This window comes from Camelus bactrianus, chromosome 19 (genome assembly GCF_048773025.1).
Source record: "Camelus bactrianus isolate YW-2024 breed Bactrian camel chromosome 19, ASM4877302v1, whole genome shotgun sequence".
In the NCBI taxonomy this organism is placed as follows: Eukaryota; Metazoa; Chordata; class Mammalia; order Artiodactyla; family Camelidae; genus Camelus; species Camelus bactrianus.
The window spans coordinates 38,983,786-39,009,583 of NC_133557.1; the positions used below are offsets into that span (position 1 = coordinate 38,983,786).

The 25,798-nt window shown below is 44.7% G+C and overlaps 1 protein-coding gene across 12 annotated transcripts in view; it reads left to right on the forward strand.

Moving 5' to 3' along the window:
- Positions 1 to 25,798, forward strand: part of KIF16B (kinesin family member 16B) — a 243,734-nt gene that overhangs the window by 51,028 nt on the left and 166,908 nt on the right. For all 12 annotated transcript variants that reach the window (XM_074347840.1, XM_074347844.1, XM_074347841.1 and 9 more), the window contains 2 exons: positions 3,165 to 3,230; positions 6,143 to 6,202. In XM_074347840.1, coding sequence (XP_074203941.1) covers positions 3,165 to 3,230; positions 6,143 to 6,202 — 126 coding nt within the window. The remainder of the gene's footprint in view (positions 1 to 3,164; positions 3,231 to 6,142; positions 6,203 to 25,798) is intronic.

The window sequence follows — 25,798 nt, forward strand, 5'->3', positions numbered from 1 at the left end:
CTCTTTTGTTATATTTGAAGCATATTTTCAGACTTCTGCTTTGAATTTGGCAGAGGGAAAATGTCTGTTAACTCCTCTCTCTTGAATGTATCTGAAGGTAACGAGAAAATGAAGCAATACAGAGATGAAATGAGCAAGGACAGCCCCGGCAGCAAAGAAGACTTTGAGGAAGAAAAGACGGAAGTAGGCAGGATTTCTCGTTTGTGTAACTGGAGTCACAGCTGAACTTTAAACAATAGCTGGAGAACAGAAATGTCATTACATGTGAACCTTTACGGTGGACACATCTCAGAGAGGGTCGCAAAAGAAAACTAGTTGATGTGTTTGTGAGACTTGGCAAAGACCCAATTCAAGGGGAAAGAAGGCAGGGCAGAAACAGCGTTGCGTGAGCCTTAAAACAGCCCTTTGTCATGATGAAAAGTGCGATTCATGATTAAGATCAAATGTGAAGTCAGTTTTCATGAAAGGAGAGAAAAAAAACAAGACGACTGTAGGAAATTGTAGGAGACAGAGCTGCACACACACCTGTCACAGGGAACTTCACCTCCTCTTTCCCGTGCCGTGAGCGCTCACGGGGACAGAAATAAGTAAGGCCCCAGCATACTTACATGATATAATGAAAATTTGTTCTGATCGATACAAACCAGGAAAAAGATTGCTGACTCATGCTGCAAAAAACTGCTTTCCTTATTATGAAAAGAGCCTCTTAGAAAAATAAGATCAAACCAGACAGAAAAATGAACAATGCACATGAGTATAGTTTACAGAGAAGAGAGTTTGAAGTGGCTTCTGAACGTGTGGACGTGTGCTCAGCACCACTTGCAGTGTGGTCAGCGCAGATCTGAAGGGTGGCGACGCGGGTCTGTGTGCGGATGTGGGTACAGAGAGAGGCATCAGCCTCTGAATTTCACTGCATGGACATTATACCCCGAAGTTCTTAAAAACGAGGAGAGGTCCTTGACACTCACCAGCTGGGCAAAGATGAAACCCTTGACTGCACAGTGAAGGGGCAGGGGTGGGAGGCACGAGGTTGCTGCAGTTTTGATGGAGTGTTACTCCTGGTTCAACACAGGACTTTAATCTGAGTGTTATTTAATCCTGAACATTTTTCTCCTAGCCAGACAGCTTGCAAGGAATAATTTAATTGAAAATGGTTTAATTTTACCAAAGGTATCTTTTAAAGGATTTAGGTCGATCTTTTTTTACATGCGCTTCAAAACAGGAGCCTGCATGCATATGTTCTGTTAGTGACGGTCTCCTGAACTGACGGTGTGGTAAGAATGTTTCCGCTCTGATTGTAGATGAAAAATCCTAACAGCGGAGTCTAAGATTCACCGTGTTGTGAAGGGGTTACTGATGGTTTTGAGAATTGTCAACCATATAACAAACTACAGTTGTAGCAACACCTGGCACCCACATTCTTCAGTGGGAGATGTTTGCTGGGTACCATCCTGGTGCAGGACGACATGCAGGGTATGCAGTGATGCGTCGTGGTAATGAGTTAACAAAGCTTTCCCTTCACTAAAGGTGACTTGCCTTTACTAAAGGCTAACTTGCTGGCTTCCTTCTCAGTAAACTGAATAAAAGTGAGATGCCAGCTTGTAATCAGACAACATCTCTAGTGATAACCATGACCCCTACCAGGTGAGCTTTGTCGGGATTAGGGTGGACAGTGTGTAAACCACGTGGCTCTGGGTCCCCCTGTTGTGGTGGTGCTTGGTGTCCTTGGCCTGCCCTGGAGGTCGTGCGTCTGTTACAGGAGAAGTCACCTCGTGTGGGGTGTTTGAATCTGGACCCCTCAAGGGGCCCAGAGACAGTCACCTGGGACTGCAGTGAGGCCCTCGCCCTCCCGGCCACGGCTCTGTCCTCGGCCCAGCACACAGATGCCACGTGTGGCCCAGGTGGTCTTGTTAGACTGAATGTTTAACTGAGCCTCAGGATCACCTCGTGGGTTCCATTCTTTTTAATAGAAATTGAAGAGTAAATAGATAGTGAAAAAATTACTGCAGCCTCTAGGGGAGGACACCTGGGCAATTAAGAAAAATCGTTCATAGAGCTGACTCGCAGATTCCCTCCTAGGAATTTGTTCTGTTGATGCAGCCACGCGTACTGCTGCTGGCAGCTGGTGTAAGATGGTAGCTTCGCAGGGAAGGCAGATGAGAAAGACCTGCGTGTCTGTTAATAGGAACACACTGCTGTAAACGGCAGGATATCTTTACAAGGGAATACTGAACAGTGGAACTGGAGTTGTTAAAAAGAATGAAGTGGACTTACTGGTACTAACTTTTCCCCAAGATAGATTGTTAAGTGAAAAAGGCACTATTCGGAATGGCGATCATGCTGTATGTTTAGAAAAGTGCCAAAAATATGCTTACATATGCCCAGAATAACTGCACATTTATGTAGCAATCTGGGTAGGAGAGGCTGCCCAGGGGATGGGGAGGGAGGGGGACGCCCTTCCTTCTTTCTTTCTGGTGACATATTTGGGAGCCCCATGTCCCTGCCTTTCAGGTTGTGAGTTACAAATGCAGCCAAAGTCCCTCTGCACCTCACCTGGCTGCGTTTGCATCTCTGGTCTCTGTCTTTGTCCCCCCGAGGCTGACCTGACATGACCAGTCTCATGTCAGTCGTCATACCTTTGCAACACGGATAAGGAAATGGATACCCAGGTGGTGGTATAGCCATCCCGTCTGCGGACTGCAGTCCAGCAGTGACGATAAAGGAGTTGCATTTGCAAGTGTCAGCATGGATGAATCTCAAAAGCCTGCAGTTGAGCCCGACTGAACGCTTCTTACTTTTTGAATTTGTACTTTGTGCATATTCAAAACAGACAAATCCTTTAGGATCTAGGGATTTAGACTGTGTTTGATTTTGGTAAAATGTCAGTATGTTACATGTTTGTCTTTTTCCTCCTCTTTGCTAATTTGTGTTGCAAATGTAGGTTTACCAGGTTGCCGTGGATTTGAATATTATGAGATATGTACTCCATGGCTTAAAGATTTAATGATGATTGGCACTTTCAGGGAGGCGTACAGAGCAGTACTTTCTACCTCTGTTTAATTGTTTATTTGGCAACTTTTGATGATTTGCAGTGTCGTGGACAGATCCTGCCTCCAGATTGTTGCTGTTGACTAACTGCTCATTTTTTGTGGTTTAAATCGTAGATTGCCCTCTTAGACTCTCCCACGGCCTTAAGTATGGAGGAGAAACTTCAGCAGAATGAAGCAAGAGTAAGTGACACCTTGACTTGTTATTTATTTTTTTCGAAGGATAACTTTTACTGTTTTTAGTGCGCACGTTTTAATACCTGCTTTCTGAGACTCATTTTCTTCTGTGATAATAGTTGCCACTCCCCTGTCCCACCCCAGTTCTAAAGAAGCACTACAGTTGACTTCCCATGTATCTCCTCAAGCTCTCTGTGACGTAAGAAATGGGATCTGCCTGGCACACGATGGTTAACTGACTGCAACTGAGATTCACACGCGGGCCGTGCGAGGCGGCGGGGAGGCCTCTCGGGCCTTCGGAATTGGTGGGAGAGGGAGGCCGTGTTCATGGTGCTGGTCCCCAGGGCTCTGCCATGACCGCCGTCGAGTCTTGCGTCATCCTTTTCTTTCCAGCGGGAAGTTGCGCTTGAGGAATCACTGAATCCTCTGAGCAGATGGTTAGTTGCTCTTAAGCGAGGTGGGATCTGAGGCGGGGTGAGGGGGGCAGTGAGTGGCTGGGAGACAGAGTGTTGTGGGCTGAAGCCACGGTTTCTGTGCTGGCGCTTTTTGAAAACTCATTTCAAGGCTGACCTGATTCGATACTTTTTTTTTTTTTAAATAGAATCCTCTGTGAAAGGAGAAACAGGTATTAAGGACATTTTCGGAGTGGGTTTTGTTCACTGTGCTGAATGGTTAAAACAGATTGAGAAGGAAAATTGGGTTCTGTTGGTAAAGCTCTTCCAAGAACATGCAGCATCGAAGGTGTCATCTGGGGGGTAATGAGGAACGTGTTGACGCTTCCCTGGATAATTATGCTGATTAATTTGCTGATAATAGCATTAGTGACAATATTAGTTTCTTAATCCCTATTTTTCTCTTGACATTTTGTATTTTAGTTCTTCAGACTCTTAATTTTGAGTGCTTTGAAATGTCTGGATATTGTCTTAAATTGTTTCTTACTAATAGTTCTCAGGAATACCTAGCAAGTTAATAGAAAGCAATAAACATTTTAATTTAATCCATTATCCATGCTGGGACATAAATGACTGCCCCTCTTGTTTATAACATTTTCTAAATTTCCATCTAGGTTTTTGCTGACCTTTTGAAATTGTTGGCGCCTCTTAGCTGTAAATCTTACCACCTGGTCTCATTATTACAGGTGGTATCAGACTCTGCGTTTTTTTTTAAAAAAATTATAAATGAAGATTATTTGGTTTAAATTCAAAAGTAAAGTAAACCCGAGGCACACTTACTATTTGTTTTAAACTCAAGATACTTGGTTGAACTGGAAAAGGATTGATTGGCTTCACATTTCTTCAGGGAGGACTTATCTGTTGGTGAAATGAAGAAACATTTCTTATTAAATGCTTTGTGTTTCTCAGATAAATTGCCTGTGAGAATCTGCTAATTGTTGTAAGTTAGTGAATTCACCCCCCTGCTATTTTCCCCTTCTGTAGGGGGAGAAGGCGGAAGAATGCTCCCGCTTGGAAAACTTTTCCAAAACTGAAAGCCCCCCGATTCCTCTTGCCACCGGTAGAGGCCCTGGGACTGGCGCCCCTCAAGTGACGCCGCGAAATCCTGCGTGTGTGGCCGGTTCCAGAGGGACCAGGACGCTTGCCTAACCCCTGAAAACAAGCGAAAAACAAAGTCAGGGAGGCTCAGTCCTGTTTCTTTTGTTTTTCACCAAGGAGATGATAGTGTTGACATTAGTTGCTAGTAGAAGAAGATACATTATTAAAACAAAAGGTCAGCTGAGGAGTGAAATGAATGCCCGCTGAATGGATGCCGGTGGGTGAGAGGTGTTGTGGTTTTGCTGTGGGATAAACCATCACGCTGGTTCCTCCGCTTCCTGTGGGTAACAGACCGCTGTCAGGAAGGTCGCTGACTCCCGCCCTTCCCACTTACCAGACTTGATGGCCTGTGGCAAGTCTTCCTCTGAGCAGCGGGAGTATAACCAGGTGCCTTCTGGGCGTTCATTTTGACCTGTTAAACAGGATCACCTACCAGTGGGAAGGCCAGCCTTTGAAATGGGATGGTGTCTGCCGTTGGGAGTGGGTAGGTGGCAGGAGTCCTGGAGGACAGAAGGGACAGGGCTTTGGAGCGATGCGTCCCCTCCTCTACCCCTGGGAGGTCACTCTCCTTTAGCCCTGAGTATGCCTCCTTTTACAGGATTTTTCCATTATTTCTTTTTTCTACCTCTCATTCAAGTATCACTTTTTGCTTCTTAGTGGGTTACTCACTAAGGTCATTTAAAAAGGTTTATGGAACTAGCAGAATATTTTTCATTAACTTGGAGCAGCAGTTTCCCACTGTGCTGCATTCGACAGTGGGGGATACTTTCTCCCCTAAGTTACAGCGGACGGGAAAGAAGCTGATTTTTATCAAAAGAGTTTTGCTTTTACTGAGTCAATTGAAGAGCCACCCTTTTTTTTTTTTTAAAGATAGAATGAGATTAATAAACCCTATTAATTAGCTACAAAAGCAGATTATCTCCTAAAAGAAAACCGCAGCACCCGAGGTGATTTAATCACCGCATCTAATTAGGAAAGTAAATCAGTGTTTCTCAGGACTGGAAGTGTGATCAGGAAAAATCAACCCATTTAGTGGGATGTTGTCATCTTTGAACGTGTAATTTTGGTTAATATCCAAGGAAGCAGCTTTTATTTAAGTCCACCATGAAAAAAAAGTCTGCTCCAGGCAACTAGACAGATTTGTTTCTGTTCTTTCCTTTGCTACAATGTAGGTTGCAGGGTGAGATCAGCTTGTTTGATTTATATTTGGTGATGGTTCCTTCACAGAGAGAAATTGCTATCTAATTAAAAAAAAAAGTATAGTACATCCGTCCACAATCTGTAAGAGCTTCGAAACGTTCTAGAGTAAAATCACAATAAGTTTTACTTTCAATGGAGCGATCACATATGTGTCTTTTTCCCTTTTAGGTTCAAGAATTGACCAAAGAATGGACAAACAAGTGGAATGAAACCCAAAACATTTTGAAAGTAAGGACTCTAAAAAAGGTGTCGTAATCTTACTGTGCTGGCTTAAATCGGTAAAACTTTTTCTTTCTCTCGCAAAGAAGGCGATGGTGTGCTTTGCTTTGGGTCAGGTCAGTGGAACTGATTAGTGACTTTTGGGAGGTTGGGAGTCTGGTTTGATTTTGAAGAAATGGAAAAGGTAGCCATTACAGCCATGCGTGTTTTAACCCACAGAGACGATGCTGGTGCTTAACGTGTTTGCTCTCAATCGTGGACTTTTTCTATTTTTGACTGAACACGTATTAATCTGCACTTAATATATCCGAGGACATCCAGTCTGCCTTTCTGCTTTTGTTAAACCCAATACGAAAGCGATGTGTTAAAGGAAAAAAAAAAACAAAAACAAACTTCCGATGGCAATATTGAAGAATACATGTTTGTAGCCTGGCTAGACTAAGGAAATTTCTCAACTAGGAATTTCCTATTAGAATTTTTTCTGTAGGTTTCAAAGGCCGTGATGGTCTGCATTTTCTGCAAGACTCATTGAGAGAAGATGTCAGTGACGGCCTCTGGTTTTTCATATTCCGTGCTTCAAAATACACATTTCTTTATGGCCCCGTTTTTTGCTGAGTTGGTAAGAAACTTGTGTCATCCGTGGAGGGTCAGCTATGTCAGGTTTGAGGTTCAGACTCCAGTTTTCTGCTTTGATAATGTCTGTCCTTCCACGTGCGAGGAGGAGTTCAGAGTCGGTGACTGAATCCTAGGTTTGTTTTTGAGGTCTATTGAGGTAAAACTTCCCCAAAGGATGAAGATCTCCCTCCGGTATTGGCGAGGCTGGATAGACGAGGTTTAACGACACGTCTTGGCAGAGCCCTGACTGGGGCGCCCTTCACGTGAAAGTGCGGCGCCTGGTGGCCGTTTCCTGGGGGCAGACTTAACGGCGTGGAGTAGCTCTGAGCGTGAGGTCAGCATCATGCTGGGTAAAATTCCCTCGTACCGTTAGGCGACTCAGCCTGCCCTGGGGTTAAGCGGACTGGCTCTCATGGGCAGAGGGGGAGCTGCCGTCCTCGGAGGTCGTGGGTGGTGATGGGCCCAGAGGCGTCCTCTCTGGTTACAGGAAGCACTGAGTAAGTGAGGGCTCCTGCGGCCAGACTTCCTTCTCTTTCCTCCTGGTGGTGTCGGGTCGTTCTGAGGTACTTTCTCACCGTTGGTTTCACGGAGAGGTTTCTGTGCAGGAAACTGAGCAGAGACTTCAGTTGCATTTCTTTTTTTTTTTTGTTTTTGTTTTTAACTTTATTTTTTTTAATTGAAGTGTAGTCAGTTTACAGCGTTGTGTCAGTTTCTGGTGTACAGCACAATGCTTCAGTCGTACGTTTCTGAACAACGAGGTATAGATGACGCACAGCAAGGCTGTGAACGGTTTCCATCATTGACGTTGCGTCATCTTGAAGAAGCAGTACCACGCCCTAGACTTATGAAGCCCGGTCGTTGGACTGTTCCTGACACGATGTATACTTTCCTCAGCAAATTTGCCAGGGAGGGAGCTAAAATCTGCTCCATGTAAGGAAAATGGAAACCAAGTAGTTATTGTGTGAAAGGTCATCAGTATACAGAGTGCCCAGGAGGCAGTGCAGCAGTGAGTGGAGAGGTTTCAGCCCATCTCGTCCACTGACTTTCTCCCTGTCACCGTGGTGGGGGTTTTAAAACAGCCCCGCAGAGGTGTCCACGCCGAGAGCCACCATGGTGACCCCTGAACTTTCTCTGATGCTGCTTCTCATAAAGTTATTCTGGGCCCTGAAGCTAAATCTTTTTTCAGTTTCAATTCTCTTTTTCATAAATCTTATTATTTTTATCTTTTATAACTTTCAAGATGAGAAGAATAGAAATATGATATGTGCTAGGTGTGGAAGGTTATGAGAAAGGCTAGTGATATTTCAGATTTTTTTCCTTCTTTTGACCTCACAAACCCTTTTTGGATTTCTCTGCTGGTATTTGTGTTTGAAACCCAGAGTTGTTTTTTTGCACACGTTTGGTATTTCAAAGCTGTTTTCATCTCTTATTGGAAGATCGTGCCTGAGGGCAGAGGTGAAGAAGTGGGCCACTCAAATGTTTTTGGAAACGTTCTTTGGAAGTTGATGGGAAGAGATTGTGATTTGTTGAGTTCATACCTATGTGGTTTGTGTCATTCTTTTTCCTGTATTTCTACTGCTTGTTCTTGGCTATTATTCCAATTATACTGCATAGACCCCCTCCAACCCAGTGGCGTAAACCAATGTTTACTTCCCCTCATGCAGGTTGGCTGGGGGCGGGCTGGGCTGCTCCAGTTTGGCTGGGCTTGGATGCAGGCTGTGGGTGGGCTCCAGGTCTGCTCCACGTCCCTCATCCCTCTGGACCAGCTGGTCGTCCGGGGCATGATCTTCTCACGGTCATGGCCAGCGTGTAATGGGTCAAGCCTGGTCATATGAGTACATTTCAAACTTCTGCTTGTGTCATGACCAGAGCAGGTCACTTGGCTGAACAGAAAGTCTAGGGGGAGGTGGATTTCACCCACAAAAAGGCCGGGGGTGGGGCATAAATGTACACGCCTGCTTTGAGATCAGCGGTGTGATCGACATGTGCTGGTGTTAAAACACGAGTCTTTAAATTCTGGGAGCTTGCGCTGGCCCTACACTTGCCCATTTTGTAAGACAGACCAAGTGATGCGGTGAATTCCCAGGATTGTCTTCAGCATTGGGACCCAGTTGTTCACTCTGCCGATTTGTCATCTATCAGCCCGTCCACGCCCCGAACCCTGAACGTCTAAGGCGAGACCTTGCAGGAGGAGACTGGGAGGCAGACCGTCCAGGGGCTGAAGGGAGGCGCAAGGACAGCGGTGCCTCCTGGCGCAGTGAGAGCCGGCACTGTCGCTGCTCCTCGCCCAGCTTCATTGGCACGTCGCTTCAGGGCAGCCTCGTGGGTGTGGTCGGAGGAGGGACTGAGGAGGAGAGGCTGCTCTGTCTTCTCATTCCTCACAGTGGCTTTCTTTGTCCTTGTCATTCTAACTGTGCTGTGTGCTTGTCCTGCCCGGGCCCGTTATGAGACCTGAGATGAGTTTATCAGCACACGCCAGGGGGGCCCTTCTGACGCAGGGACAGCGTCTCAAGTCGGTGTGGAAGGCACAGGTCCCTTGAGGTCAGAAATAGCCTGGAAAGTCCCCTAACTTCCCTGGAAATCACTAGATCCTGAGCTGTTAGATGCTCAGAAGCCAACGAGTGCCTTTGTCCCCTTCTTCCTGGTCTGGTCTGTGGCTTTCCTTGCTGTGGATGAGTGGAGTCCTGGGTGTGTCGGGTGGGGTGGAGGGCGTGAAAGGCGCAGTGACAAAGGGCGCCGGCTGTTTGCAGCCAGGCTGATGGCGCTGTGGTGACAACGCACAAGCCTCTAGCTTGTATCTGCCGGGTCCGTCTCAGGCTTCAATTCTCTTTCTGAGTCACTGGGTCGTGACCCTTACCCACATTGTCACTCCGTAGTCCCCAGCTTGGAAGTCGGGCGATGGCAACCTCTTTCTTATATCTGAGTCACAAGGAAAGAGATGAAAAGGGTCGGGGTGATCAGGAAAGGAGTGAACGTCAGTGGAAAGCGTGTTGCTTTTGAAGAGGCGATGGTAAGGCAGGTGGGTACTGTGCGGTGTGTTACCCTCTACGGTCTATGCTGTGTTTCTGCTCTCTTGCCCCTTAATCTACCTTCTTTATTTTCATTAGTCTTCATCTTCTAGAAATTAAAGTCCAAGCTCCGTCACGTGTCCCCGGAGTCACTGACCTCCCTCTCCGTCTCACGTGTCCTGTCACAGTCCCCCACCGCCCGGCTGGGCGTCTTGCTGGGCCCTGTGCGCACTGGGTGCTGGGTTTGCCTGTGTTGCTCCATCGTTTGAGATGCTCCCCTCTCTTCGCCGTCTGAACCCACCTTGGAGCTCTCCGGTCCCTATTCTTGCCCACTTCCCAGGTGGGGTGGTTTTGTTTGCTCTGCTTTTGAAAAGGTTTGGTGCCGCCTCTGTCACAGGCTTCATCATACTTGGAGTTTGGTGGTCTCGATTTCTCCCTCTAAACAGGGGGAGGATCTGGGCAAGGACTGTCTCTAGATGATTCTGTGAACCAGCACCTAGAACTCTGCTTCTCATAGAGGAGGCATGCGGTGAAGACTTACCGGATTAAAGCAGCATCAAGAAACAAAACCAAAACCTTTATGTTAGTTTGCTAGGGCTGTCGTAACAAGACATCGCAGGCTGGGGCTTAAACAGCAGACATTTATGTGCTCACAGTTCTGGGGCTAGAAGTCCAAGGTCAAGGTGTTGACAGGGTTGGTTTGTCCTGAAGCCTCGCTCTGTCCCTGGCTTGCGGACGGCCGCCTGCTCACTGGGCCCTCACGTGGCCTTTTTCTCTGTGTGCCTGCAGGCCTCGTTGCCCTCCATGTCCTCATCTCTGCCTATACGGGGCTGGGTTAGACTGGATAAGGACTCACCCCAATGGCTTCTTCTTAACGTACTTACCAAAACATTAAAACAAAATGCCCAGGGATCTGTTACCTGACGTCCAGACAACTCCTTGAGCTCTGTGCTTCAGAATAAACCACAGCCTGTTTGGACTGCAGCTTATGGCGCATGTGTGGCAGACGGTGCGGCAGGGGGGCGCTGACTCTGGGCAGGGTTTGTCCTGAGCCGCGCACGGCGTGCTCTCTGTTCTGGTCCCTTCCGCACTGGCTCTTCTTCTCAGTGTCTTGTTTGTTTGTTTGTTTTGTGGAATTGCTTGTTGGAAGGAGCAGTGCTAGTGCTTTTATTAGTGGTAGTGGTATTTTTTAGGTTTTGGCGTTTTTGTTTGCTTGTTTGTTTGTTTGGGGGGGTAATTAGGTATATTTATTTATCTATTTATTTAATTTCTTTTAATGGAGGTACTGGGGATTGAAACCAGGACCTTGTGCATGCTAAGCATGCCATCTACCACTGAGCTATACTCACCCCACTGAAGTCACTGCTCATATATATTGCCAAATCTCCCAGGGCCAGGCTGATTTTCCTTCCTTCCTTCCTTCCTTCCTTCCTTCCTTCCTTCCTTCCTTCCTTCCTTCCTTCTTTCTTTCCTTTCTTTCTCTCTCTCTCTCTTTCTTTCCTTTTCTTTCTCTTTCTTTCTTTCCTTTTTCTTTTCTTTCTTTCTTTTCTTCCTTTCTTTCTTTCTTTCTTCCTTTCTTCCTTCCTTCCTTTCTCTTTTCTTTTCTTTTTTCTTTCTTTCTTTTCTTTTCTTTCTTCTTTCTTTTTTCTTCTTTCTTTTCTTTTTCTTTAAATTAAAAAAATGAAGTAGAGTTGATTTATAATGTGTTGGTTTCTGGTGTAGAGCATAGTGATTCAGTTATATACACACACATACATATATATTCTTTTTTTTTAATAGACTTTATTCTTTTAGAGCAGTTTCAGGTTTACAGCAGAAATGAGCAGAAAATATGGAGCGTTTGCACATAGCCCTCCCCACCCACACATATATCCTTCCCTACTCTCAACATCCCTCATCAGTGTGGCGTATTTGGTACAATCAATGAACCAACATGGACACATTATTATCAACCAAAGTCCATCGTTTACATTAGAGTTCACTCTTGCTGTTGTATATTCTATGGGCTTTGACAAATGCATAATGACATGTAGCCACCACTATACAATCATACAGAATAATTTCATTGCCCTAAAAATCCCTTGTGCTCCATCTATTCATTCCTGCCTCCCTCCCTCCCTCTCCCCAAACCCCTGGGAACCATGGTCTTTTTATTGTTTCTGTAGGTGTGCCTTTTCCAGAATGTCATTTGGTTGGAATCATACAGTTTGTAACCTTTTCAGACTGGCTTCTTTCATTTAGTAATATGTCTTTTAAGTCTCTTTCATGTCTTTCATGGCTTGATAGCTCATTTCTCTTTATATACTGCGTGTATGTTTTAAAATTTATATATATGTACTGTTCATTGTTTCTAAGAACAGTTAGAGTTTTAGCTTTTTAAACTTACATAGTTATCAAAGGAATAAAGCCAACCACAAACTAAGAATTAACTCAAAAAGGTACATACACCCTGCTATTAACAGCAACATTATTTATAATTGCCAAGATATGGAAGCATCCTAAGTGCACATCAGTAGTTGAACAGATAATGGAGATGCAGTGTGTATATGTATATATATGAATACAACTCACCCATAAAAAAGAAGGATATTTTGCCCTTTGCAGCCCTTCATTTACTTTTTTTTTCACTTCAAAACCCAGAATTCTATAACTAGCATACATTTCCATTACATCAAAAACAACAAAATACCTAGAAATAAACCTAACCAAGGAGGTTACCTATTCTCTGCAAACCGAAATGACACAAAGAAATGGAAAGATTTCTTGTGCTCTTGGATTGGAAGAACCAACGCTATCAAAATGGTCACACTACCCAGAGCAACCCACAGATCCAGCACAACCCCCATCAAAATACTCGCGACATTCCTCACAGAACTAGAACAAACAATTCCGAAATTTATAAGGAACCACTAAAAACCTCACATAGCCAAAGCAATCTTTTGTAGGTCTCTCTCTCTCTTTTTTTTTTCTTCTTTCTTCTTTTGTCTTTTCTTACTGTCCTTTAACATTAGTTGCAAAGCTGGCTTGGTGGTACTGAAATCTTTTAGCTTTTGTTTATCTGTGAAGCTTTTGATATCTCCCATCAAGTGTGAATGAGAGCCTTGCTGGATAGATGTTCTTGGTTGTAAGTTTCCCCCTTGCATCACTTTAAATATATCGTGCCACTCCCTTCTGGCCTGTAGAGTTTCTGCTGAAAAATCAGCTGATAAGCTTATGGGAGCTCCCTTGTATGTTATTCGTTGCTTTACTCTTGCTAATTTTAATATTTTCTCCTTACCCTTAATTGTTGTCAATTTGATGACTGTGTGCTTTGGTGTGCTCCTCTTTGGGTTGATCCTGTGTGGAACTCTCTGCGCTTCCAGGACTTGGGTGACTGTTTCCTTTCCCAAGTTGGGGAAGTTTTCGGTTATTATCTCTCCAAAAATTTTCTCAGGTCCTTTCTCTGTCTCTCTCCTCTTCCAGGGACCCCCATAATGTGAATATTAGAGCACTTCATGTCCCAGAGTTCTCTTAAACTATCCTCATTTCTTTTCATTATTTTTTCTTTCTTCTCTTTTGCAGTAGTGATTTCCACTAATCTGTCTTCTAGCTCACTGATCTGTTCTTCTGCCTCATTTAGTCTGTTCTTGGTTCCTTCTAGTGTGCTGTTCATTTCCGTGATTGTGTTCTTCAACTCTGTTTGGGTATTCTTTATATTTTCCAACTCTTTGCTTAAAAACTTCACTCTGTGCATCTATACTCCTCTTGAGTTCTCTGAACATCTTTGCCATCATTACTCTAAACTATTTGTCAAATAAATTGCCTATCTCCTCCTCACTTATTTCTTCTTCTGGGATTTTATCCTGTACCTTGGCCTGGGAGATATTCCTTTGCCACCATATATAGTCTATCTTTCTATGTGTGTGTGGATTCCTTCCACAGGCTTTGGAATTATTGTTTTCTTATTTCTGGTATCTGCCCTGGTGGATGAGGCTGGACGAGGCTGGACTAGAGGCTTATGCAGGGTTCCTGGCAGGAGGAGCCAGTGCCTGCCCACAGTTGGGTGAAGCTAGGTCCTGGACAACTGGTGGGTGGGCTGTGTCTAGAGGCCTTTGTGGCCTAGGAAGTCTGCTGATGGGTGGGGCTGTGTTCCCAGCCTGTATGTCATCTGGCCTGAGGCTTCCCTGCAGGCTATTGGGTGGGGCTCGGTCTTGGTGCTAATGATCCAATCAAGATGTCAGCCTCCAGGAAAGCTCATGCAGATTAACACTCCCAAAATGTCCACCACCAGCTTTTATGTCCCCTGAGTGAGCCGCAGCCACCCCCCACGGGACCAGGAGACCCTCCAAATCCAGCAGGCAGGCCTGGCCCAGGTTCCTGTGAAGTCACTGCCTCTGCCCTTGGACCTGGTGCATGTGAGTTTTCGTGTATGCTTCTCACACGAATGGAGTCTCCGTTTCCCCCAGTCCAATTAGGCTCCCAGAGCCAAGCCCCCCTGGCCTTCAAAACCAGATGCCCTGGGGTCTCCTTCCTTCCCAGTGCCGGGACCCAAGCAGGGGAGCCTGACGTGGGGCTTAGAGCTCTCACTCCTGTGGGGGGGCCTCTGCGACTTAACAGATCTTCAGCTTGTGGGTCACTCACCCCGGGGGTATGGGGCCCAATAGTATTGGGAGCATGCCCTTCCTACTGTCCTGCCGTGGTTCCCTCTTTATGTTTCCAGTTGCAGAAGGTCTTTTTTGCTAGGTCCTTGTCTGTTTTCGATGGTTGTTTAGCAGTCAGTTGTGGTTTCGTTGTAGTCGTGAGGAGAGGCAAGCTCGTAGTCCTACCACGCCGCTGGCTTGACCGGATATTCTCCCAGATATATGTATATATTCTTTTCCCAGAAGAAATAGGGTCTCTTCCCTACTGCAGACATACCCTTTGATTACTCCGGTACGTGACTTACTTTCGTGATTTCACTAGACTATGGCTTGGTGCGGGGGAGGCGTGGGTCTGGGGAGCAGACGGCTCATGGGCAGAGGGACTTGGAGAGACTTGTCCTTCAAAAGTGAGCCTCCTGTCCAAGCCTTGGACAAGCGCAAGTTTGAGTTAAAGTTATTTTTCCCCAAACATTAATTGTATGGATTTTCTTTTCTTACAGTAAACTACGTTTGTCAAGTTGAATTTGGAGGAGGACACATGTTTGAATCTGTGATGATTGGGTCCTGATGTAACTGACTTAAGTTTAAATTGTCTTAATAGTCCATCTCTAGGGAGTAGAAGGGCGGGATACTACAAGCCCATGGCAGGAGTGGGTCACACGTTGCTGGAAGAACATTTTTCACCCTTTCAGAATGTTTTGGCTAATAAGGAATATAATAAAATGAAATTGGAGTCCTTTACTGGCTTAAGATTGTCTGAGTTTGAATTTCATGGAGAGGCATACTTTAAACCAACTTATTTCTGTTTTATGATAGAATCAATCAGCTGACTTTTTGTCTCTGGAAGATTATGGCAACCTATAAAACAATTTTTTCGTGCTGTCAGCAGTTTTCCGTTTTGTGGATATGTCGTGTTGGGGCTGTAACGGGACGTCACTGGAAGCAGCACTGATAACTGGGGCTGGTGCTCCGTGGGCTTGTGGCAGGCCAGGTTCGCGGTTTCTGGATCCCTGCTGCCCAGGGCTCTGGATTCTCTGGTTTCCAGGTAACCCACAAAGCGATGAGAGATGATATTTTTTGGTGGCCTGTGTCTCCTTTAGAATTGTTAACCTTGACCTCTTTCTGGTACAAGAATTGAAGCTGCGGTAGCTGTAGTAGGGAGCTCTGTTCATGGACATTGGTTCTGCTCCGATTTTGGGTTACGGAGGAGACAGCTCTTTCAACCGTGGGTCGCTTCCTTGTGAAGAGCTTTTTGGGCATTTGATGCCCTAGGATTTGACCTAGGACGGTCATGCGTACTGTTTACAGCATTAAGACAAACTGCCTCCCTGCTTTCATGTGCAGGTGAATGTGGATGACTTTGTGTCTGTCTGAACAGAAGTCATTGTTGGTACCCCCGAGGGCAAAGCTCTGCATTTTTTTCAGTGCATCAACACATAATATCTCGCTGGCTCTTGCTTGCTCCGAAGCAAGAGAAGCATGTTACTGCGCTTTATATAGAATGCAGTTGTTAATTTGTTGACCTCCTTAAAGTTAGACCCTGGCTGCTAATTCCCATGAGACTGTGTGTTCCCTCCCGTCTAAAGTTCTGCTCTTGCAACTGTTTTTTAAGGTGAAAGGTGAAGAAATAAACAAAGTTCATTGTTCTCTTGAACTGGGATTTGATAATTGATAGGGAGATGCCTGAGAACCTGGCAGGGTCAGAGGCTAAGCGAGCTGTTCCCAGAACCAGCTGTGATGTGTTAATAACGCCCAGCCTGCCTTATTTTCCGTGGCAGTTTTCATCCCACAGGGGGTGCTCATAAATTAACGTATTGCAAGTATCTGTTGGTTCTTACTTTGGAATAACGTTTCAGAAGCAGAAGGCTCAGAAATCAGACAAATGCGCCCTGTGAAACGTTGGAACAGTGTGATAAATTACTGTGAATGCACGCGGGGCTTCCCTTCTGGTCTTTTGCAGTGAGCCATGGGAGCCGTCAGGCTCCAGCTGCGTGTTTACTGCCACAATCGGGAGGAAGAGACTGCCCAGCCGTACGGAGGTGCTTTATGTGCACCTGGACTTAGAGGGCGTACCCAACTGTGGGAACTTGGTTTTGTTGGCAGGAAAGCTTGAAAAGCAACCATTTCATGGTACAACTTGTTCATTGTTGATGTCATCCAGGAACACACTTACCTCACCTTGCAGGAGTTCTAAGAGCTGGGAGTTTGGAGACGAGTGGGTGGAGGTGGAGAGAGCCTGGGAGCGGAGAGATGGCTCTCAGCCTGGTGGCCTAATGACTTGGGTCTGTGCGCGTTCCAGCCTCAGTCACTTTGGCCTTTCCTTTTCTCAGAACCTCCCTGCAAGATGCAGACAGCGACAGACCCTGTCAGAGACGGCGAGAAATAAGTAGGTGTGGAGCATTTAGAACAGTGACCAGCACGTAGTCAGTGTTGTAAGCGTTACAGTAGTGTTAACTAATTCCCCCCCCTTTTTTTAAATTGAGGTATTATTGACTTCTAACATTATGTTAGTTTCAGGTGTACAACATAATGGTTCAATTTTTGTGTATGTTGTGAAGTGATCACAGTACGTCTAGCTAAGCGATAAAAATATGTATGTACAAAAAATATAAAGTGAAATAAAAAATTCTTCATCAATATATAATTATAAAAATTTTTTCTTGTGAGAACTTTTAGATCTGTTGTCTTAGCAACTTCAAGTATACAATACGGTATCATTAACTGTAGTCGCCATGCTGTGTGTCACATCCCCGGACTTACTTACTTTATATCTTTTGATCCCCTTCACCCATTTCATTCCCCACCCCCCTCACCTCTGGCAACCAACAAGCCACCAATCTGTTCTCTGTATCTGTAAGCTCAGTTTCATGTTGTTTAGTTTTTAGGCTTTTTTTAGATTCCACGTATAATCCAACATATGATTTTTCTCTTACTTCTTTGCTCTGAATCCACCCTCTTATATGTGAAACTGGTTTGCCAGTAATGTGTCTTCCCAACTGGACAGAAATTATGTAGATGCAAACTTTTGAAAGTTTAGTTTTACACAGCTATGAAGTGTCATTACCTCTAAGACATTTCATCATGTAGCATTTTATGTTTGTTTGTTAATTTCAAATAACAGAAAACCCAATTCCAAATTGGCTTAAATGATAAAGGGATTTATTAGGTGGTCTGGAGGTAGGGATGGGATTTAAGCATGGTTTGATCAGGGCACTGGCTCAGGTTCTCTGGGACTATTTCTGGCTTTGCCTTTTTGGTGTAATGAGTTCATTGTCAGGCTCTCAGGCAAAGTGAGAGCAGCAAGCAGAGCTTTATATTTACCTACCACATGGTTTATATTCAAAGGGTCTGGGTTTCGGAGTCTCCAGCAAAATTCTGAGCTTTGTGCTGACTGATTGATGCGTTTGTGAACCAATCCCTGGGGCCTTGTGCTGACCAGCTTAGGCCTGGTTACCTAAATCAGTCACTTTGATAAGAGAATGAATTTCTCTGATTGGCTGAGATGAACCAGGACCCTCCTCTTGAGCTGGGGTCAGGTCAGGCCCATTCGCAGCAGCTGCAGTGCACTGTGGGGTGGGGGAGCAGGTGAATCTTGGTGCTGCCATCCGCATTTTCCACCGTAGATGTAGAACCAGGCACTTACTGTAGTATATATTCAAGGCAAACAGAAGATGCAACTTAGTTGAAATACTCTTTTATTTCTTAAGAGAAAATACTTTCATACATTTCCTGTAGGACTCAGGAGTCCTGTAATGCGCTTGTATGTGAAAGGGCCCCTGAATATCTGCACTGTGGCGTAAATACTCCGTACAGGAGAAATCACTCTTTCCTGGCATTAGGATTGAAGGATGGCACACGATGAACTCCATGTATTTAAACACATTTCTCGTGCCCTTTTTGCATGGATTATGTGATTTAAAATGAGCCCTTAATGAGCGTGTGTTCTCTTCTTCCGCTTTTCATATGTGGTTTTGAATTGGGCTTCGTTTCCAGCTGACCCTTTTCGCTTAGTGTTTCCCAGCCCCATCCACCTAGCAACGGTTGCTACGAGCGGCGAGTTGGCACTGCCTTCCATTTGCAGCCGCAGGTTTTAGGAGATTACTGTTCCCTAGCATCTGGGTGGGTTTTGCCTTTGCATCATTTAAGGATGACCGTCCTTTCTTTTCACTCCAGGTGGTAGAGCTCCGAGTCTCTTAGCAAACAAAAGTGGTTATGAGACGTATGTATCTGTAAGACAGGGTAATTAGCAGTGGGCATCTACTGAAAAGCGAACATGGAATTGCATGTTTCTATTTGTCACCAGGATGTTCTGATACTTGCAAGGAGGGAGGTGGTTGTAAATTTCTAACATCTCATAGAAAGCTTTACGGTGCCGGCTTTGCCAGCTAAAAACAGCTTTTCCGAGCAAGTTGTGTGTCTGTACATGAGAAGAGTTATTTCCAGACAGCTGTGATTTCTCCTTGAAAGAACCTCATAACACAAGTGTCACCAAAAATGCTCATTTTCTTCTAGATCCAGTCTACTCTCTATTAATGTATCCTCTGTTAGTCTTTCTTGTCCTTGCTATTAAAGTAAAAATTGTACTGGCACTTCGAGCAGATTGGACTGAAATCTAACAGCAGAACTAGCTCTGGTTCTCTTTAAGTTGCTAAGTCGAGTGTCTCGAAAGCCAATTTGTGCATGTCACAGAAGCTGATTTGTGCATGTCACAGAAGCTGATTTTTCACACAGAAGTGGTTTCCACTCAGAATCCCTTGGGAACTTTTTTAAAAAGACCATTTTCTGGGATCTGTAGAGTCATGGGAGGAGAGTTGTTGGAGATGGTACCTCCAAATCTCTATTTCTAAACAAGTTCCCTGAGCCTCCCAAGAGTTGGGACCTGCAGCCCTAAGCACGTGGAAGATTATCACTTAAAGCACATGTCCACGTGTCTGTGGCCCAGGCACGGGCTCCCAGGAAAACACGGCGCACGTAACTTCTTGCAGTATTCTGTAGCTTCCGGATTGTAGGCTCATGCAAGCATTTGGAGACGTTGGGTGATGGCATTTGAAAAGATATTTCAGCTGAATAGATTATTTTTTGTTAAATAGGGTGATTTGTTCACAGGACCTTTTAAAAAACTATTTGAGATTTTTTCCTTTTTAATTGAGGTTCAGCATACACAAAGTGTGCACCTTTAAAGTGTGCAAACCCGGAGAACTGTACAGCTCATGGATTTTTGTGTGTGTGTGTGTGCACCCCTGTGACCCACACCCAGATGGAGGAACAGAGTTGTCTCCTACTCCACAGAGGTTCCCTCTGGTCCCTCCCCAGTCCTTCCGATCCTCATCTCCCGGAGGTGCTCTGACAGCCGTTGCCTGGATGGGTTTGGCCTGCTCCTGCAGCACATCCTCTGTGTGTTTCTGGCTCTCTGTGCAGCATGTTGACGTTCGGATTCATCCGTGCCATGGTCAGCAGTGCTGTCTGCTTGATTACGCAGCTGTGCACACTCTGGTTATCCATTCTCCTGTCGGTGATCTCCATTTGAGTTATCATCTCTTGGTTATTAAGAGTAGTGCTTCTAGAAACACACTTGACCCTGCATTGCTGGGTGTGTGCCTTCCCTGGGCCCCCTTTTCTGGCTTCCATCCTGGTGAGAATTTGGCTCCGGCTGCTTTTCTCCTGCACTTGTCTGCCCAGTGTTTATGATTAGAGTGTCCCCGATCCAGATCCAGACGTCCCTTACTCCCAGTTGCCTCTCAGTGCAGGCTGGGCTTCGGGAGCCAGACAGGACCCCCCAGTGGATGAGGTCTGGACTCTCAGAAGCAGCTCCCCCACCTCCATCCACAAAGAGCAGATGTTTGCCTTCAGTCTGTGTGGGCTCCTCACGTAATGTTTTGTTTTGTTTTGTTTTCTGTTTGCATCTGGATCTGGTCTAATTGGGTGGTTAACACAGATTCTGGTCTCTGTAGTTTTTTAGAACGGCAATTTCAAAGGTCTTCAGTGAGGTGAATACACTCTTTGTAGACTTTTCTTTCCTGCAAGTTTCCTTCTTTTCACAGATAAATATTTAATCATTTGTGATCTGTAAAGCTGTTACGGTGTCTGGTTTTCCTTGCTGGATTCTGAGGTCCAGAAGGTAGAGACCTGTTTTAATTGTTTTCGGAGCTCCTCAAACTGCCTTGCACTTAGTAATTAATAATGATAATATTAATAGAAATAACAGTGGATAATATTTACTGCAGCCTTAACTATGTGGCAGGCATTGTTCTAAGGCAGCACTGTTTAACAGAAATGTAATGCAAGCCACATATGGGAATTTAAATTTCCTAATAGCCACATTTAAAATGAAAGAGCTGAAATTAATTTTAACAGTACATTTTATTTAACCCATTATATAAAAAATTACCATTTGACATAATCAATATAAAATTATTAATGAGGAACATAATCTTTTTTTTAATGCATCTTTGCTGTGGCGTGAATTTTACGTTTACAGTGAATATCAATTCAGTGCTAAATTTACGTTAGATACACTTGATATGTGTTTTGATTTTATAAAATTTACAGTTGAAAAGTAGATTCTTATGCAAACTATGTTTCAGATATTTAAGTCTTCCAGTAACTTAATGGAGCGCAATTTAAAAATTTAAACCAGCGAGTTACATAGAAGTTGAAAGGTTGGTTTTCTCACTGCATTAGTCACATCTGAAGTTTTCAGTAGCCACCTGCACTGCAGTTTTAAGTATCATATGTATTAATTTGTTCTGCTAAGCAGCCTTCTGAGGGGTGTATGTATGTAATTTTTCACTTTACAGACAAGGAAACTGAGGCCCAGAGGGCACTCGGTTAAGGAAGGAGTAGTGAGGTCAGAATTTGAACCCTGTCTTGAAGGTGACTTGCGACCTCACTATGCTGTCTAGTTCTTAAATGTTTCAGATTGACCTCACTATTTTTTTTTATGTTCTAATTCATTGTTTTTTTTGTCTTTCTCTGACCATTGACTTTTTTTTCCTTCTTCATGTTTTAAAGATTAATGAAAAAAGGAGTTCTGAAAAAGTGACCCTTTATTTGCTGTGAATTTGACTGTTCATCAAAGTTTTAAAAACCAACATAGCCGACGGCCCCTGTGTACACACCGTCTGCTCTGTGATCTCCATAAATGTCAGGACAAGGTTTGCTTCCTCTGAAGTAACGGCTCAGGTTTCCCTTTGCATTTCTGATGCTCTTTCTTTAATCAGAATCCTGAGGATTTTTATTTCCACCAGCATTGGGCGTAGTCATTTCTTCTGCCTTGGCTCATTTCTAGTCATTATTGTAAGAAAAGAATCATGATTATTTCCTGGGTATCATTTTTTTTTCCTAATGGGTTATTAAAGTTTGTTCTTACATGCATGATTTCTCTGAACATCTTTCAGACTTTTTTTTTTGAAGTGTGTCCAGCCAGTTGTGCATCCTTGTCTACCTTTATAGGTAGTTCTTTACGTCACGTGAGATTGTCCTATGCACTTAACTGCAGTGGTGGTTGTTTATAGAACAGAGATCTGAAATGTGCTCTTTGGCAAGGAAGAGTGGTCCAGACGTGCAGAGTGTTGTGTTTTTGCGATGCAGGGGTGCAGCGGTCCTTCTGCTCTGTTTTGTCTGCAGTGTGCTGTGTTCCCCGTTTCTCTGAGACTGCTTTCTCTGCTCTTTCTGAGGTCCCCCTTCCCCTGTCTGCTTCTCTCATGAAATGAGACGGACGAAAACCATGTCCGTGGAGTCTGTCCCATTCTGGCTGGCAGCACCATTCGTTCTTTTGAAATGTCTTGGTTATTTTCTAATCAGTTAAGTCATAGAACTGAGATGACTGGCTTTTTACACTTGGACTTGTCTCTAACTAGTTGTGTGACCTTGACCGAAGGATTCGTTCTCTCTGTCTGTTTTTTTCAGTCATGGACAAGTGGGAGGGTTAGGGGAGCCCTCAGGACCCCTTCCGTCTGAGAAGGACGTGGGTCCTTTCTCAGGGGGCTTCGGGGACTTACCCCCGTGGGACCCCGCCTGGTTTCTGTGTCTTCACGGCTCTCAGGGGGCTTCCTTGTCCCTTGCTGCAGAACTCCTTTGTTTGGACCACTCTTCCTTTCTGAGCGCACCCTGGGAGCCTGGTCTCAGTCTGGGTGTTTACGTGTCACATGCACGCGGAAGATTACACAAATGCTAAGTGTCCTGCTTGGTGGGTTTCCCCAGGTAAACGCACCCACACATCCCGGTGTCTGGGTGAAGAAACGGAGCACTGCCAGCCCCTCCGCGTCCCCTCGGGACCCATTCTAGTCATTACTCCCTCCAAGGAAGCGGTCTGGCTTGACTCTAGAGGCGTAGCTCTGCTGATCCCGCCCGTACACTTAGTACATTGGGGATTGCACCCAGTGTGCTATTTTGGTGACAGGCTTCACTCGTTCAGCGTCGTGTTAGTGAGTCCGCCTATAGTGGTGTTTGTTTTAACTGTTGCGTCGTATTGCAAGATGTGGCTACGTCAGTTGGTTTATTCATTCTGCTCTTTGAATTGGGCTGTTCCTGGTTGTGACTGGGGAACAGCGCTGCCGTGAGCGGGCCTGTGAACGGCACGTGCTGGGGGCGCATGAGCCTTTCTGTTGGGTGTTCCTCCAGGAGCAGAACTGCTGGGTCAGAGAGCAGGTGCACACCCCACTTCAGCAGGAACTGAAAGCAGTTTTCCAAAGTGTTTGCACCACTGACATTCCCACCTGCCACGCGTGAGGGGCTGGGTTTTCCCACCTCCTCACCAACATTTGCTGTTTTCTGTCTTTTTGTTTGTTTATTTTAGCCATTTTCGTTGGGTGTGCAGTGGTATCACGCTGTGGTTCTGTTTTGAGTTTCCTGATGGTATATTATTTTTAATTAGCCTCATTTTCTAAATGTCTTTGCCTTGGACCCGGTCATCAAGAGACCTGTCCCAGGATTTCCTGTCCTCCGTCCAGGCTGCGCCTCCAGCCTCCTCCAGCTCCCCTGGCTTGGCTGACGCGTAGACTGGCCCCTGTGGTCCTGGAGAACTGTTACTCCCTCCTGCATTCACTCCTCACAAGTGCCCGGGGCGGGCAGTAGGGGGACTTCCTGAGATACTGGGGGCACACCCAGGTGGTGATCTGGAACCGACCAAAATCTAGTAGGTCTTTTGGGTTCAACTTACCTCATTTCCTGTCTTGGTTGAGCTGGACAACTCATTCTCCTGGTCCCCCCCTCCCCCACCCCCTGAGGTCTCTTCTCTAACCCACAGCGGTTGCTTTTAGCTAGGCCACCACTTTCTCTGCAAAGTGAGAGGGTAACGTCCATGACTATATTAGGAAACTCCAGGCATGTTTTAAATTACCTGGATCTCTTTCCTCATCTTAGAGAGGCTTTTTGATAAACATTCTCTGTGAACTAAACAAAGACCTAAACTTACTCTGGTACCCAGACCTCACTTGACCAGCATGTTTATGAATATCCTGGTTTAGTGACAAAGGCAAGCCTTATGGTTTAGAAAGTACAAGGTCACAGTGGATGCGATTAAAGATGTCTTTGATCCGGGTCAGGGGCCATCATCTAAACGTCCTGAAGAAACCTTTATATACCTCACGCTGATTTCAGTTCACATCTCCTTTGTTGAGTCTTAGCCGTACTTAGGACTGTCTTCCTGAAGTGCTGCGTCATTGTGTGTGGTGTAAGTCATTTTTAAAAAATGCTCAAGGAGGTGTTAAAGATCATCTTGTTCATAGAACATAGGCTGTCAGGACGAGGGGTGAGAGGGAAATCGGGTGACATTCTTCCTCTCTTCATCCCCCCCAACCCCCCTTTTTTTTTTTTAAATAAGGGATTTGAAGCCAAGAGAAATTAAATGAGTTGGTATTGAAGTTCTAGAGTTAGAACCAGGGCTAGATTCTGTTTTTTTCCTCCTCATCCAGTGCTCTTTAATTATATCTTACTTATCTTTTATTTAAAATGGTTCCCAAATGCCTTTGATTCTTAATTCCAAAATGGTGCTTTACTTTGATAAAGAGAATTGGCTAGCCTGCATCTTTTAGAATATAATTTTAATATGTAAAATTTGGAGACAGGATTTAGCCCATGGCATATTTAAATCAGCAAACCATTCTATAATGGGCTTCATCTGCATTTAAATTATGCTCCTTCAGAGATTTTTGAAGTTGGTTTTGAATTAATGGCTTGTATTTATTGTCACATTAAGCCAGAGTGCTTTTTGGTTAAATTTAACAGGAATCTTTTAATGTCTGCAGACTCTCCTAACATCCCAGCCTGCTGTAAGTAAATAAAGCTATGTTTGTATTTATAACAAACAAAAATTTGGAGAGCAAAGTGATTTCTTCCCCTCAATCAAAGAAGAGTGTCTTCTCAATGGGCTTATCTTTTGAGATATTTTGAATTTTGGGTTAGAAGACAGTTGACAATTCTCAGTTCCAATTATGGAAAGAGCCCTATATTTTTGAGTTATACACATTCCTGTTTTATAATATGCAGTTAACATGGTGCTAATTGGAAGGACGTTGTGTTCCTGGGTGCATTTCCGTTTCTTAGCACTAGATGTCACTGGAGTTAGGAAGAAGCAGCTCTCTCTCCGCTTTGACTGCCGGGGTCCTTGATAGTGAATTTGTCTGGAAGGTCATAACACGTGTGCTCAGTGGACCTGGGCCTGGGTGCTGATGTCCGGATGCTAATCTGTGCGAGGAGAACTGTGAAGAGTTAAGTATAAGGACTGGCTTCTTGCAGCCGAGTTGAGAGTTGCTGCTAAGAGATGTAAACGTGCCTTCATGTTTTGAGAGGTCCTTTTTTCAGTTTTTAAAATAGTTTTCCCAAAGTTGCTTCAAGATTAGAGAACCTGGATAATATCTAACAGGTAAATGATTTTTCTTAATCTGGTGTTAGGTGGTCATTTTGATTTGCTTGCTGCTAGAGAGCCTTATTTATCCTTTGCTTACATTTGCCCCTTAGAAGACTTCTCTTGTAACTCTATTTCTTCTTTTATCTTGAGTTTTCCTCATTTTCAACTCTAGAAGTTTTGAAGAGAATTAAAATACACACACAACTCTGCCTCTTTCTATCCCAGTCGTGCATTTGATAATATTTCCTTCAGCAAAGTAACCTTAGCTCTTCTTATAGTGGACACAGCGTTTTCTTGCTTGATTTCTGCTGGTTTGTGGAGCCAAGGACCTTGATAGATGTTCAGACTAAATTTTCTCCCAGCTTTTTCCTCGTTTACGTAGAAACAGGAAGAAGGAGGTGCTGCCTCCGTTGGTGACTGGGAGGCGGCAGAGAATTGACAGGGCCATGAACTCTGGAGCCCAGCTGCGTGGAACCCAGCCCCGGCTCTGCCAGTTGCAGCTGTGTGACCTTGG